This window comes from Rhinolophus ferrumequinum, chromosome 13, assembly GCF_004115265.2.
Source record: "Rhinolophus ferrumequinum isolate MPI-CBG mRhiFer1 chromosome 13, mRhiFer1_v1.p, whole genome shotgun sequence".
Lineage (NCBI taxonomy): Eukaryota > Metazoa > Chordata > Mammalia > Chiroptera > Rhinolophidae > Rhinolophus > Rhinolophus ferrumequinum.
In genome coordinates this window covers 18,358,812-18,373,784 of record NC_046296.1, presented here as the reverse complement: position 1 = coordinate 18,373,784, position 14,973 = coordinate 18,358,812, and the positions used below count along the sequence as shown (strand labels likewise).

The window sequence follows — 14,973 nt, the reverse complement described above, 5'->3', positions numbered from 1 at the left end:
CCTGCGAGCTGGGGAGCGGCAGATGCCACCAGAAGCGGCTGCGCCGGGACCCCACGTTTTCCTTGAAGGTGGTTTCGATGGGGGAGGGGTCCGCAGCGCCGCCCTGAGGGTGCAGGGACCGCTCCCGCTGCACTCTTCCTGAGTTCGCTCTTCCCTGTACACTCTCCCTGCTCCGGCACCTCGGGTCGTGGCCTCTGCTGCCCACCCTTGAGTGGAATGTCTCCACCCTAGCCCTACCACTCTGGACTGGGCCTCCCCATTCAGGGCAAATCCTGGGGTGGGCAGTTCTGTGGGATCGGAAGTGGGAAGGCGCGCTGCACTACTCCTGGGATATGCGCCACCGTCTCTAAGTGGCCTCGTGGGCTGCCGCCTGTGTTGTGCACTTGGTGACCTCGGGTCACATACGTGGTCTCCACGGAGACTATATGGGTCGGTTCCCTCTGGGCATCCCTAGGGAACCAGGGGCGCTGGAAGTGGCTGCGGCCAGGCTCCAAATCTCGCCCTTGAGGGTGCCATCAAGAAGCACGTGTTCCCATGACAAATCCAATCCCCACTTAGAGGTGGAGAAAATGGGCAGTGGCCTCTAGCCCTGGTTCCTTCCCACCCAACCCCACCTCAGAATTGGTTAGGGGAGAAGACCCTGCCCTTGGCTTAAGACCTATCCAGCTGTTGAAGCAGGAGCAGTCTGGTTGTCCTAGGCTTGGAGGAAATCCACAGGGCTGAGTGGGACCTGAGAAATCAGGGTGCTGGGGCTACCAACCCCAGGGCAGAGTTGGGCTTTGGATGAGGAAAAGGAGAGATGGCACTTCATGCTAGGGGTGGTGCGTGGGCAAAGGCACAGAGACCGGCTTGGGCCGGGTTCAGTGCCAAGGCCATGAGTGGCAGTCCAGTTGCAGCAGAGCAGAAATCCAGTAAAGCCCCAGGATTCTCCAATAAATGAGGCTGATGGGGACTTTCCTTGATCCCATCCTACTCCTGCTAAGGCAGCGGCATTGGGCATTTAGTTTCAGAAAGGATAATTTGTAGATTTGGCAGGTGACTCTCGGAGAGAGGCAAATTTAATAAGGAGTGAGGCTGAATAGTGGCCAGTCAGGTCAAACTCTCACCTCCCCCAAATGTTCTCCTCCTTCCCCAAGCTCCTGAATTTCTTTCCTCCTCCAGAAAGTCTTAGATGAAAGGAATGAGAAATCACTTCTCCTAAGACCTAAATGGTAACAGCTCCTATTAACCAAGTGCCAAGCATCATACTAATCATTTTTATGCATATTATTCAATCATCCTAATAAACCTATCAAGTAAGTATTATTATTATCCCCACTTTACAGATGGGGAAGCTCAAGTTCAGAACTCAAAAAATGGCACAGTCAGGACTTGAACTCAAGCTACCAAATCCCAAAATCTATGGTTAAATACAGTGACTTCCTGCCACCCTTCTGCTGTATTAAGTCCACTGAGCCTTTCCCTGCCAAAATGCAGATTCCCCAAATCCACCTGCTTATCCATACATCTATTGTCTTTGTTCTACCTTTGTTCTAGTGATGTCTGTCTGTCCTCACTCTGTGCTTCCTGTGGATATGCAGAAACAATTTGGGGCATGCTCATGTATGTATGTGTGTGCTTTTGTGCATGTTGGTGTATACCTGTGCATATGCACATATGGGCATGTGTGTTTGTAAGTGCATGTGTATACACGCATGCGTGTACATGTGGATGGACATTGTGCATGTGTGAGTGTGTATATGTACGAGTGCACATGTGTATGTATGTGAGTGTGCATGTATTTGTGTGTATGCGGGTGTGCATGTGTATGTGCACATGCATGTATGCATGTGTGTGTGCATGTGTGCATGTGCGCATGTGTGCCCATGCTACATTTCACAGACAACAATTCCTGCTTGGTTGTTATGGGAACCACAGTTCTAAAAATGTTAAACTGAATCCCACTCCATGTGGGCCAGAGAAACCGAGAGAGAGAGAGAGAGAGAGAGAGAGAGAGAGAGAGAACTGAATAACAGACACATCTGGGAGCCTGGAGCTAAGGCAGAGAATATGGGCTCAGCAAGAACTGAACAGACACAGACTATGCAGAAGTGTGGTCTCACTCATGGGACCCAATGGCTTGGATCAGGGCCTCAGTCCTGCTTCTTCCATCTCTCCCTCCTGATCCTTTCCCAGCTTCATGCTCTTTAACCACCTTCCTTCTTTCCTCTTTCCCCCTTCTCTTTTCCTTTGTCCTTTTAGGCCTTTAGGTCTTTTTTTTTTCTTTTTTTTGCTAACCAATCCATACAATAATTAAGCATTTACGTGTGGTGGGCAGTAAGCTTCACGATAGGGCGGCCACAAGGTGAATCAGACAAGGTCTCTGCCCTTGAAGGAGCTCAAGGGTGGGAGGAACTGGATAATATATAAGGCGAGGGGAGAGAGGGCAGAGCAAAGGGAGAGATGACAGAGGATGATGGAAGATGAATTTGGGTCAAATATGGAAGGCTTTAACTGCAGTGTTATGTTTAGTAGGAAGGTGGAAGCTGTGGTCAGTTTGGGATAAACACCATGAATAATGTTTTAAGGAAATTAAACAGTAGTAATGCTGAATGGAGGGAGAGAGAATGGAGGCAGAGGGACCACAGGAAGCAACTTGGTGCAGATTTATTGTAAACAGGGGTTGGGGTAAAGGGGGAGGGAGTAGCAGACATTCCGGGTTGCTGTCAGACTTTCCCCCATATCCCACCTCATCAAGGTTCTCGTTACTCTTCCCTGTCTCTCCAGGGTGAGGATCAGGACTCAAGTGAGCCTTTGTTACTGGAGTGTGTGTCAAATTCCTCAGATGCACTGAAAAGGAAAAAAATTGGGAACCACTGACCCAGAATGGGATAGACACTCAGTAATACTTGTGGAATGAGTGAATATATGGAGATGCACTGGTCTTGGAACTGGAAGGTTCCGGTTCAAGGCCCACTTCTTATCATCTGTGTGCCCTTAAGAAAATCCCCGGACATGTTGGGCCTCAGTTTCCTTCTCTATGAAATGAGGGGTCAGAAAGGATATTCTTATAAACTCCTTTCAACTACACATTATTATGTGATTCAATGTGATTGTCACAGCCCAGGTGTTCGTGTATGTGGAGGGGGTGGCATGGACTGAGGTGCTGGCAATAGGCACAGAGAGGATAAATGTGGGAAATATTTTAATACAGGAATCAATGTCTTCTGGCTTCAGTTTTCAGCAATATTGTTGAACAGATAGCCCAACGGTCTTCCTGTTACACAATACATGGACTGATTCACAAAATATAACAGACACCTGAAATGCTTAGCTGAGCTTGCAAGAAAGGACAAAATATACATGAACCAAAACAAGGGAACTGAGCCCAAGAAATATAAGCATGAGATGTGCTGTGACTAACCCCAGGAGGTATGGGGAGGGAGGAATATTGCTTGTCTGTCTTGATTTGGGTCCTGGTTAGAGTAGGAGTTGCCTCTGAGAATTTATAACTACTTGCGTGAGAGTTTGAACTCAACACCTGCATGGTACAGGAACCCCAGACCAAGAATTTAACATAAAGATAGGTCTCCATCAGTTGATACTCCTGGAATTCTTGGCACAAGCAAACACCAAACGACTCAGTAGAAACATACCTTCAACCCAGGCCACAGAGTATGACTGCCAGGTAAATCCCCACTGAAGATTACCTCACAAGCTAAAAATTACAATACATAAAAGGAAATAATGTACTGTGAATGAGAATAGATAAGACCCTGAAGGACTTCAATAAGATCCAACAGGTCTGAATGACAGTCTAGGGTGTGGGGGAAGGAGGGTTCAAAGATGAATCCCACAGAAGAACTGTAGTTAATTTAGATGAGTCTAGGGAACCAAACAAATGATGGTCGCCATGAGTAGAAATTGGGTATATGGAAGGATGATTTGATTTTAGACAGACTGTATTTGAAATGGTGGTGGGACACCTATATGGACACGTGCATTATGCATTAGTCAGAATCAAGGGGCTGCAGCTGGGGTAGAGACCAGGGCTGGCTGACTTATAAGTCATCTATGTAGCAGTGACATAGGAAGGTCTGGGAATGAATGTGCTCTCAAAGGAGAGTGTTGAAATAGGGAAGGAGAGAGCTCAGAACCAAGTCTGGGAAAACACCCACATTTTGAGGACCAGATGAAAAAGAGGATTAAGGAAGGAAAATGAGCTCTTTGTTAGTCCCGAATTCTGCCTGGGTCTTGGATTTGGGTTGATTTTGATTGGTTTTCTTTCCATCATTCTTAACATTCGCTTCCTTCAGAATCCCTAGGGGACACTCAGCAAATGCAGCCATTTCCCTTGGGAGTAACAGGAGAGACTTCTCAGCGGGAAGTTCTAGAACCAGGCTGGGCTCTGGTAGCAGCACCACTCCTAAGTCAATTTTCTCATCAGTAATATTAGGCCTAGACAGGTGTGGGGACAAGGTGGGCATGGTAGAGCTGATGGTACTTGATGGAATTGCTGCTGAGCAGGGCAAGGGTGGGATGGTTAGATGCCACCCACCTACAGCCTATCTGCCCTTCTTCCTTTGTTCAGGTTGTGTGTGTGTTGGGACCAGTTGCTTGAAATCTGGGCCTTTGGGCTTTTCCTTATCCTGCTCTACATGGAAAGTGAAGTCAGGGAACACCTTCCTTAATAAGGACATGAAACTGGAAAACAACAAGCCATTTTCCAGCAAAGCCAGGCAAAAAATAGAAGAGATAGAAAAAGATTTTCTTGAAGGAGTGATAGAAACTTGAGCACCACAAGGTCCCATTTAGTTTAAATGTATATGTAACTATTTAAAACAAACATGGCTCTGTTATATAATTTTTTTTGTATGTAACAAAACACATTTCAGATTGTATTTAATTTAAATATTTGTAAATATTTAAAAATGAGTATATGTCTGAATGTGGCCTGAATCATCTTTAAATATTGTTGGCTCATATTGATTATGGTGCCTAAGATATATATATTCCATTGTTGTATTGTCTTGAGTTGTCTAAATCTCCAAAATACACACTGCACATTGTTTTTTCTCTAAAATAAAAAAACTGAACGGTATGGTCACTTAAATAGTAAGGTAATGAGAGTCATCCTTACCTTACGTCTCCATGAATCTACCACTTACCTGTTACAATGCCTGATGGTGCATCTTTTTACCCTAAGGGTTAAACATTGCCCTCTGCAGGCTACTCTTTTAAAACGTTAACTCTTCTAGAAGAGGTAATATCAAATCTTTTATCAGAAATTGGTTTATTAGATATTATTACAAGATTCTCGACCACATGAACACACTTACCACCTGGGGAGAGAAATGGGTGGAATTCTCTGACTTGATAATGTTGTCTCTGGCCAGCTGGACTGTGGGTGTGGAGGGTGAGCACATCTGAGAGTGAAGGGGTGAAGAAGCCAGAGCGTCAGAAGCTGGGTTGATCTGGCGTCACAGGGCTATAAGGCTCTCTTAGTTCAAGAATAGCTCAGCTCAGAAGATGAAAATAATGAAGTCCCCCACCCTCAGATAGATAAGCCCTATCCTTTCCTTGGCACAGAGGAGTTGTTGGGGAGGAGAGATGGGGCGCATGACAGGCTTAAAATGCCCCAGCGTCTGCCCACGGTGGCCACAAAGAGTGTAAAAGTTTTGGGGTTGGGAGTAAAGGGGTGCACATTTCACCCCTTTTCCATCATAGGATCATGCTTTCCTCACCACCCTCTTAGCTGCACTCCCTCCCCTCCAAGCCATGGGGGTTCACCTGGAGGAGAGTTAGAGAAAAGGGGATATGCCAGGTGCAGAGCTGAACAGGAAGTGGACTGCTGCCTCCTGGAGAAGACCCTTTGTAGAAAGAACAACTCAGGTGATGGTGAGCCTCTGGTAAACACCCTCTCCTCTCTGGGCATGGCTCTGCCCATCAATGGTCTAGATGTATGCTGAGTTCTTTTTGGCTCTGACAGCATGTGATTCTCATGCAGATGCATAGGAACTTGCTGGAGCCTCTGTGACACCCAATACACTGGGTGTTACAAACAGCACTGCAATACTGCAGTCTTCTGCTACTGACACTATTGCCTGGGGCTCCCTCTCGTTGCTGAATCTATTTTACCTCTTAGTAGGAAGACTTCCCAAACCGTGCTGTTAAGCTGAGTTGCCACCATTCTGGGGTTGGGGAACAAAGCACTGGCTTTGGAGCCAGACAGATCTGACTTTGACCCTGTCTGTTCTTAGCTGGGTTACCCAGCAAGTTACCTACTTTGTTTCCTCATCTCTGAGATGGAGTATATGACTGCTGCACTCAGGATTAGTGAGGATTAAGGAGGATAATATATGCATAATGTTTAATACCTAAGCCTCTCAACCACTCTCAAGTTCCAGAAACACCTTGAGCCCTTAGGTCAGCTGTGATTAATTTCATACGTTAATTCAGTATACATATTTATTGAATACGTACTATGTGCCTCGGTGCCTGACAGTGGGTGCATAATGACTCCATGAGTGTGAGGATCTCCTTTCTTTTCTAGCACATAGTCTCCTGGGGGAGTGGTTGGGGGAAAGGGTCAGGAGCTTGGATAGCAGATTCAGTAAGCTTTTAGCACAATAATTTTAATTGCAAAAATAAACAGTTTGGCCAACTGCTTAAGAGTAGCGTCTGCTTTACAAAAATTAACAACGAAAAGGAAATAACCCCAAAGCAAAACGTTACATCCAATGGCTGCTGGAAACGACATTGCTATACAAAATACCGCGCGAGACCGGCTCGGCGCTGCCCCAGCCTGTCTCTGGGGTGGGGGGTGGGGGATGGGGTAGCGAACGGCGAGGGGCGTGCGCCAGTTACAAAAGACTGTCTCGAGTCCCAAGGAAGTGCCTACTCAGTGGGTGGCCTGAGAGGACTTCCCCAAAGCGCGGTTGACGACGCCCGGACGGTGGGAGCTGTCCACAGAGCTGGTGCTGAACGGAGCGGGTGCAGCTGGCGCTTCCAGGGAACTTGCAAGCCGGACCAGAGGCCGGCCCCGGGGCGTGCCGGGAAGAGTGGGGAAGGGGGTGGGGGGCGGGCCAGGTCTTTTCCTACGAGCTGGGCGGCGGCGCCCCAATCTACAAACCTATTTCCCCCTCACAGGGCGGCGAAGGGGAGGCCCAAAGAGTAAAAGCCTAGGCCCTTCAGCCGCTCCTCGGCGCGCGCCTTCTGCTTGAGGTGCACCTTGCTGTGCCGTTTCTTCTCATCGCTGCGCGCGAAGCGGCGGCCGCACACGTCGCAGGCAAAGGGCTTCTCGCCAGTGTGGGTGCGCACGTGTGTAGTAAGGTGGTCGCTGCGGCTGAAGTTGCGGAGGCAGATGCGGCACTGGAAGGGCTTGTGGCCCGTGTGGATGCGCAGGTGGCGGTTGAGCTCGTCCGAGCGCGCAAAGCTGCGCACACAGCTCTCCACCGGGCAAGCAAAGGCCTTGGCATGTGGCCGCGGGCAGAAGCAGCGCGCGCTGCACTTGCCACCCCGGCGCCCCTTGCGCCGCGCCTTAGCTGGGGGGAATGGGGTTGGCGGCCCTGGAGGCTCAGGCACGCCACTGCTCCCAGGGATGTCCACCACCAGAGGTTTTGGAAAGTCCGCTGCGGCGCTGCGGAGGCCCAGCGGGGAAAGCTGAGGCTGTGTACCGGCCAGGAACTCTCCACTGTCGCCGCTACTCCCTCCCTCCCCACTAGGAGGGGTCAGGAGACCCGGGAGGCCCTCAGTCCCCTCCCCTAAGTCACCTGGGGCCAGCGGGAAAGCGTCATAGGCCCCCGTGGGATAGAGTCTGTTGGCCGGGCCAGCCGGCAGCTCCGCGGGACAGCTGATGGACAGCACATCTTCAATCTTGGCCTCCACTGGGGGAAAACGGGCCTCAGGGGCGGCCTGATAGCCTCCCTGTGACCCACAGCTCCCTGGGGCCCCGGCTGAAAGCAGCTCCCAGGGAGCGTAGGGACCTTTGAAGGCCAAGGCAGTGTCCAGCGCTGGAGAGGCCGGAGGAGCTCGGCGGCCTGGCTTGACGTCGGGTGGGGAGAGCTGAGGTTCATACAGGCACTGTGACGGGGCGCCAGCTGAGGGCGAGGCCTCCCAGAACGCCTCTGGGAAGGCGGCAGCTCCCAGATCCGGGGAGTAAAGGTCCGGCGGACCCGGCAGCAAGGCGTCGGGGCCTGTGGGAAAAGAGGTGTCCAGCGGAGACCGGGATGCTGCCACCTCAGGGCCGGGGAAAGGTGCCAGGCCTAGTATGTCCGACATGAGGTTGAAGAGTGCCTCCGGGTCGTGCGGGTGTTCGGGCACGGCTTGGATGAAGAAGCTACCGCTGTAGCTGAGGCCGGAAGGGGGCGTGGGCGCAGGCCCCTCCAGGAAGCAGGAGTCGGCTAAGTCACCCCCAGCGCCGCAGCTGCTCAATGCCCAGCTCAAGAAGTCTCCTGCTGAGGAAGGAGCAGGAATCAGCTCCAGGCACATAAAAGGGCGCGCCTCGGAGTCCGTAGCCCCTACCCAAGGATCCTTTGGTGCGTACTGACACATACAAAGCGCCTTTTGCACATTCTGATCCATTTGGAGCTGGCATAAGCCCCAAGACGCACACACAAATATGCACACACGAAACACACGTGCACAGGCAAAAAGACTCCTTGAACACGCACAGTTTCCTGTGGAGGCGCTGGAGGCCCGGTGGGGATGGGAATAGCAGTGCGCAACCCGGGACCCCAGACCTACCCCCACACCTCCTGCGTCCCAGTCCCTGCCGGTTCTCAGGCATCGTGCGCCCCCGCACTGCGCCGCCGTCTGAGCATCCTCGGCCGTGCTCCTTACCTCCGGGATAGCCAACGGCCGCGGGCGCGTCCCTGGCGGGTAGCCGGGACACTTCGGTGCTGGGTTCCGAGCAACAGCCTTCGGCAGACTTGGCCATGAGCGCGTCGGGGCCGGAAAACTCGCTAAGGTGGAGCATGGCGCGGCGGTGACTGCGTGGCGCCCGGGGCCTCGCCCGCTGGGGTTGGGGGCGCGCGGATGGCGGGGAGGCCGGCAGTCGGGGCACCCTGCGCCTTGCAAACTCAGGCACCCGGGAGCTCACCTCTGGGATGTGGGTTGGGGGGGCCGAGGCGCCCTTGCTTGCTGGGACCGGCCTCCGGCGGCTGCTCCTCGCCTCTCCAAAGCTCAGCCGGGCTCCCCCAACCTGCGGCCCTCCCACTTATATAGCAGCGGCTGCGCTGGCTCAGGGCTTCCGACTCCCGGGGCCACTGCCATTTCGGGAGGCCCCGGCCCTGCCGCCGTGACGTAAATGCCCAAACATGGACACAGGATGTGTGCCGGGGACTCCCGAAAAGGAAAGCTCGGGCTGTGACGTCGCTGTTGCCGCCGCCGCCGAGCTCGCGCCGCTGCGTGCGCGCGCTCCCCGAACGTGGAGCCCTGTGCACGCAGGGGCCGCGAGTGCGCCTGGCTGGGGCGCTGCGTCGCGTGGTGCGTGGCGTCCAGTAAGTGCACTTCGCGCCTGGACGCCGAGGCCAAAGGACGGCGAGGCAAGACCGCGTGGGTTTGGGATTCCACGGTTTGGGGTTCAAACCCGATCTCTGTCAGTTACTAGCTGTGTCATTGCATCTCCCTGAACGTCAGTTTCCTCACCTGTGCAATGGACATATGTATGTATACACGTCTACTTCATAAATTTGCTATAAAGAGTAATTGGGTTCAAGTTTATTAAGTTCTAGGCACAGGGGCACTCAGTACACCAGAAAGAATATTGCCATTACATTCTCACACCTATGTTTTTCGTTTCTTAATATATATATTTTTAAGTTTATTGTAGGAAAAATAACTTATTTAAATTTAAAAAGACCATAATACTTGATAATGATTAGAGAAAAAGTAGTACAGCAGGGTATAGTCTCAATTGAAAAGTCAGTCTCTCTTTACCCTACCCACTTACCTGAGGTAGCCACATCTAAGTTTCTTATGTATTTTTTCAGAAAACAATTATACATGTGCAAGCATTCACACTGTCCTGTGTTGTAATTTTTCCCACTTACAATAGCTGAGAGATTGTCCAAACATAAAGAACTTGGTCATTCTTTTGTAAGGCTGTATAATATTCCATTGTAAAGGAGGTCAATTTGTCTGCTATCCATGAACATATGGGAAGTTTCCAACCTTTTGCTTTTACCAACGTTGTTGCGTCAGCATCCTTGACTATATACAACTGAATATACGTGTGAGATAAATTCCAATGTGTGTAAATTTGGGTCGGATGGTATGTAAGATTTTGATAGACAACTGGCAACTTCCGGAGAAGTAGGCCAATTCCTGTTCCCTCGACACTCATCTACAAGGTATGAAATAATTCTGTAGACCTTTTTTTCTGCCTTCATATAAATGACTTTTACTCTAGGAATGTTGTTCCCAGCAACACAGAGATGACCCACAAGATGCATTTCCCTAGAAATTGGTACCTGGAATAATTGGGCTCCTTCTGAAAAACTTAAAAAAAAAAAAGTCCCTACCATTAAGGAGGCTGTGATTCTTGGCTGCATGTCAGTGAACTCCTGAAAGAAGATGGGCTGCTCTCCTGATCTCGTCTCTCTTCTGCTGTGGTTTTCCCTCTGTCTTTTTCTCATTCCTTAAAAGTTTTTTTTTTTTTTTAATTTCATTTTGCGTTATAGCTGATTTAACTCCTTTCTGGAACCAAATTAGGGAATTAAATAAATACATGGGATAGCATGCTTTCTTTATGAAGGGCATCAACTCTTTGGACTCTGAGTGCTGGAAGGTGAGGAGGGCAGGGCTGGGTGGGGTTCCCTCTTCCTGTTCTGTTTTCTTAGGAATGAGAACAAAACCATTCAGGGGTTATGGCCTACAGCAAGACTGGCACTGTATCTCCCAGCTTCCCTTGCCCACCTGTACTCTCCTCTTCAAGAAAGAGTGCCAAGAATGCCTAAACCCCACCAAATTCTCTACCCTTTCACAGTATCTAAACATTCATTCATTCAATTTCTCAAATTTCATTCACTCAGTATTCTTAAGGGCCAGAAGGTAGATTTTGGGTTTCATTTTACCAGGAACCTGAGACCTATCTCCATCCCTAGCTGCCCCACCCCCCAACCCACAAGGACACTATAAGCATGTTCACAGAACATGTCATCACATAATCACCTGCAAAACACATGCGGACACACTTGCATTCATCTTCTCCTCATAGCTGGAAATCCTACAAAGGTTTTCACAGAGGCATGAATGCACAGCACGTCCTAACAAATGCCACACATACAGTTCTATGTTGGCATCACATATGTTTGCATGTAGGAAATGCAGAAACCCAGCACATGTCTGTAAGGATTAGACACACAGAGCACTATTTCCCTTAAACTCTATTTCAGACCGGAGTTTGATTCTAATCCAAATGCATTGCCAAGACCAGGTGAGTCCACACTAGATATGCAGGGCACACATGTCTCAAATCCATTCTGGCATCTTGCTGCCTGGGAGGGAAGGGGAGCGGAGTGGTTTGGCTAGGCCAGTGTCCAGAGCTCCCCAGGTTGCCCCGTCGGGCCAGATTGGCCAGCCCCAGGTTCCCTGTCCCTTCTGCTGTTCTTCCCTCTGCCACAGCATTTCTCCTCCTTCTTAGTCATAGATAATTCCCCTACTCCTTTGGCAAGTTCCCAGGCCATTGCTGCTCTCTGCCAAGGGCCCTTGGGCTTGGTCTGTTTTAAGACAAGGGTCCAACTCCTTCCAGCTTCCTCTTGTTAGAGGCCAGGCCTGGGGATAGAGCTGGGGAGGGGGAGTGAGTAAGAGAGGAGATGGGGAACACAGATTTTGTTCTGGGTGTGGGCAGGTCCTCACCCCCATCTCTGTACCACTCACCTTCACTGGACACATGTGTACACACTCTCGTACATGGGATGGTTACCTGTGGAGGGCAGTTGCATCTGCATTTGGTTCCTTCAGGAGGAGGAGGAAATATAAAGGGGGAATGGACATTTTGTAATCCTTCCCAGCACGGCCCCTCTTACCCCAAATTTTAAAAGCTTGGGTCAATAGAATAAAGTTCTTTGAGAGTGGATGGAAGAGAGAGGAGCTTAGACTTATGAGCTCCACTTTAATTCACACTTCAAATATAAAAACACAAAATTTACACAAGGGAAAAAAGGGAAATCACATACATTGGGTACTTTAAAAATATGTCATTTACCTACAGAGGAAGGAATTGGAGACCCATTTCATAGATGGAAAACAGACTCAAAAAAGTGAAATAACTTGCTCAAGGCCACACTTGGATTCCGTGGTGGGACTGAGAGTCAATCCCAGACTAGCCTACTTCACAAGATCATTTAGGAAAAAAAATAATTCATTTTACAAAAAGATTCACTCTAAGATGACTTTAGATGGAAGCTCTCCCTCTAACCTTTCAGGTAGGGTGTCATGTGCAAACTCCATCTGGCTGGTGTCCATCCTTGCAAGAATTCCCTGGAGTGACTGCCACGGACAGGAGCACTGGGGATCACATCAGACACATGCTGAGGAGTGGTCCATACAAGGTCCCTGGGAGCCAGCGTGGAAGTTGTTGTAGGTGGTGGTGATGCTGGTGGTGATGGTGGTGTGTGTGGCCTTGGGGAGGGTGAGAGGAAATCTGATTTCCATGGCAAAAAGTGGGAGAAGGCAAGTTTACTTTCTAGACAAGCACTGAACAGACAATTAGTGAATGAATTAATGAATGAACAAATTCATTCATCAAATGTTCATTGAGCACTGGAAGCTCTGGATCCAGGGAAGGAGGAGCGGGGAGATCGGTAGGAATAAGCCTTCCTTCTCTCTTCTGGGAATGGCCCAACCCCTGTTATCATTGTGGTAATGCTACTGCCCCCTTCCCCCTCCCTACCTTGATCTTTCTGCTCTAAGTATCATTGTGTTCAAATAATAGTGTATGTATTTTAAAAGACTCCAAGAAGACAGCTGCCTTGGAGTATTAGTCATGAAGAGGCCAGCACTCAGTCTCCATGGAGACTCCTGACAGCTGAGGAGCAGTTCCACATCCCCCTTCCTGGGGCTATGGAGATGCAGGAACACAGCATCTCTCAGCCTTCTCTTTCCTCGGCCTCTTCTCTCTCCCCTTTTCCTCTCTATTCTTCTTCTCTCCCATCCTCCCCCTCTCTCCCTCTCTTTTTCCCTACCTAAAGGATTTATTTATGAGCAGGGACAGAGGCAGGATCCAGCCCTCAAAGGAACAAGAACAAGGACGAGGCTACAGCAGAGATGAAATGTGCCTCCAACTGCAACCTGTGCAGTACACAGCCCCCCTCCCCCAAGGCCTCTGCAGTGCCCCTAGACTTCACTGACTACTAGGGCAGAAAGAGTCTGATCATCTGTCCCTGAGGCAAGGGACCCGCCATCAGGATCCTTCTCTGTCTCTTTCCTCTTCCCTGCTCATGGCCAGACATTGGTGCATGGTTGGGGTCCTTATTGGTGTTAGTTTTTTAATGCCCACAAAAGTAATATAGGCCCATTGGAAAAAGACAAACATGTTAAAATTTATAATGCAAAAACAGAAACTATCTTTCCCAATTCTGTACACAATTTAAATACTTTGAGGTTGATCCCTATAGATTTTTTTTTCACGTACACTCATTCAACATTCATCAATCCAGCTGTAGCGTCACTGTCATCGTTATTATTTTTACCAATGGTAGAATACTATACATACTCTTGTGATTGTCATTGTACCTTGAATGATTTCCCCCCTCCCCCATCATGGTACAGACTAATCTGTAGTATTGTTAACAACTGTGCCAGAGTATGCCACCATGTTGATATACGTAACTTTTTAACTTGATCGTTTCCTGTTTTTCACTATTATAAAGAATCTGGTTGTGCATAGCCTTTTAGGCATACTTGGGGCACTGGTAGGGGTAATAATATTAGTACAGTATGCTAGCTAACGTTTCTATACCCCTTACTATGGGCACTATTTACCAGGTATTGAGAGCTTTACATATATACTCACCATTTAATCCTCACAACAGCTTGATAAGTACTATTATTATCTCAATTTCACAGATGGGGAGGTTAAGAAACTTGTCCAAGCTTACAAGGTTCATAAACGATGGTGCCAGGATTTGAATCTATAGTATAACTGTAGGCTAGATTCCAAAAAGTAGAATTCCTAGGTCAAAGGTATGAGCATTTAAAATTACAATATATATTGTCAAACCTTCCTCTACAAAGATTGTTCCAATTTGGGGGCCAGACAGCAGCATATGAGAGCCAACTGATAAGCAGAAAGAGGTATTCCAGTGAGATTTTAATGTGCATTGTAAAAATTATCAGTAAGGACGAGAATCTTCCCAGGGCCTTGCTATTTCCTTTTCTGTGACTTAGGGGACCAATGCTACACCCTAAGACATCTGAGTGGGAGGCTTCTTCGTGCTCCTCACATCCCCACGGTGGGCACCGGAGAGGACGCTGTTGTGGTGGACTGGGGTGGGCAAGTGGGCTGTGGGAGCTTCTGCACCCTTGTACGTTTGCTTTCTAGTTTGGGTCACGGGGGAGGTGGAAAGGAGAACAAGGTGGCTGCAAACCACTTAGGAAAAGCTTCTTAGATTCTTCCAAGACAGCTTGTAAGCTGTTCACCCCCAGGAGAGAGGGAGGTTATTCTTTTGTCTTCCATTCTACATTTCATCTTGGACAGAGTCAACATCCGAAGGAGCCGAGAGGTAGATGATCACAGAAGTGTGGCACGGATGGATTCTGGGAGGGTCAGAGGTGGGCTGACGGACACCAGGACCTCTCCACAGTGCCCCCCCCCCCCCCCCCGCGTTCCGCACCAGCCTCCCACCACTCCTGTGTTATCAGAGTCTGCTTGTCCCTTGTGGGCAATAATAGACTCAGATCTTGCTACACAGTTTTTATTGGATTAGATCGTGGTGTTCAGAGCATTGATTTTCAATTCATGCGTTGAGAAGGTGAAAACGAGGCTGAGAG

At 49.3% G+C, this 14,973-nt stretch overlaps 1 protein-coding gene across 2 annotated transcripts; it reads right to left on the bottom strand.

Annotated features, from left to right (window-relative positions):
- Positions 1-6,594: 6,594 nt before the first annotated feature.
- EGR4 (early growth response 4) lies at positions 6,595-9,403 on the bottom strand. Of its 2 annotated transcripts, none has more exons than XM_033124307.1 (2): positions 8,821-9,403; positions 6,595-8,435 (listed from the first exon to the last, which is right to left on the bottom strand). In XM_033124307.1, exons 1-2 carry the CDS (start codon positions 8,954-8,956, stop codon positions 7,123-7,125), a joined length of 1,449 nt encoding a protein of 482 aa, XP_032980198.1. In that variant the 5' UTR covers positions 8,957-9,403; the 3' UTR covers positions 6,595-7,122. The 2 variants fall into 2 exon arrangements, with proteins under 2 accessions (XP_032980198.1, XP_032980199.1); XM_033124308.1 differs by having other exon boundaries at positions 6,595-8,432.
- Positions 9,404-14,973: the final 5,570 nt, after the last annotated feature.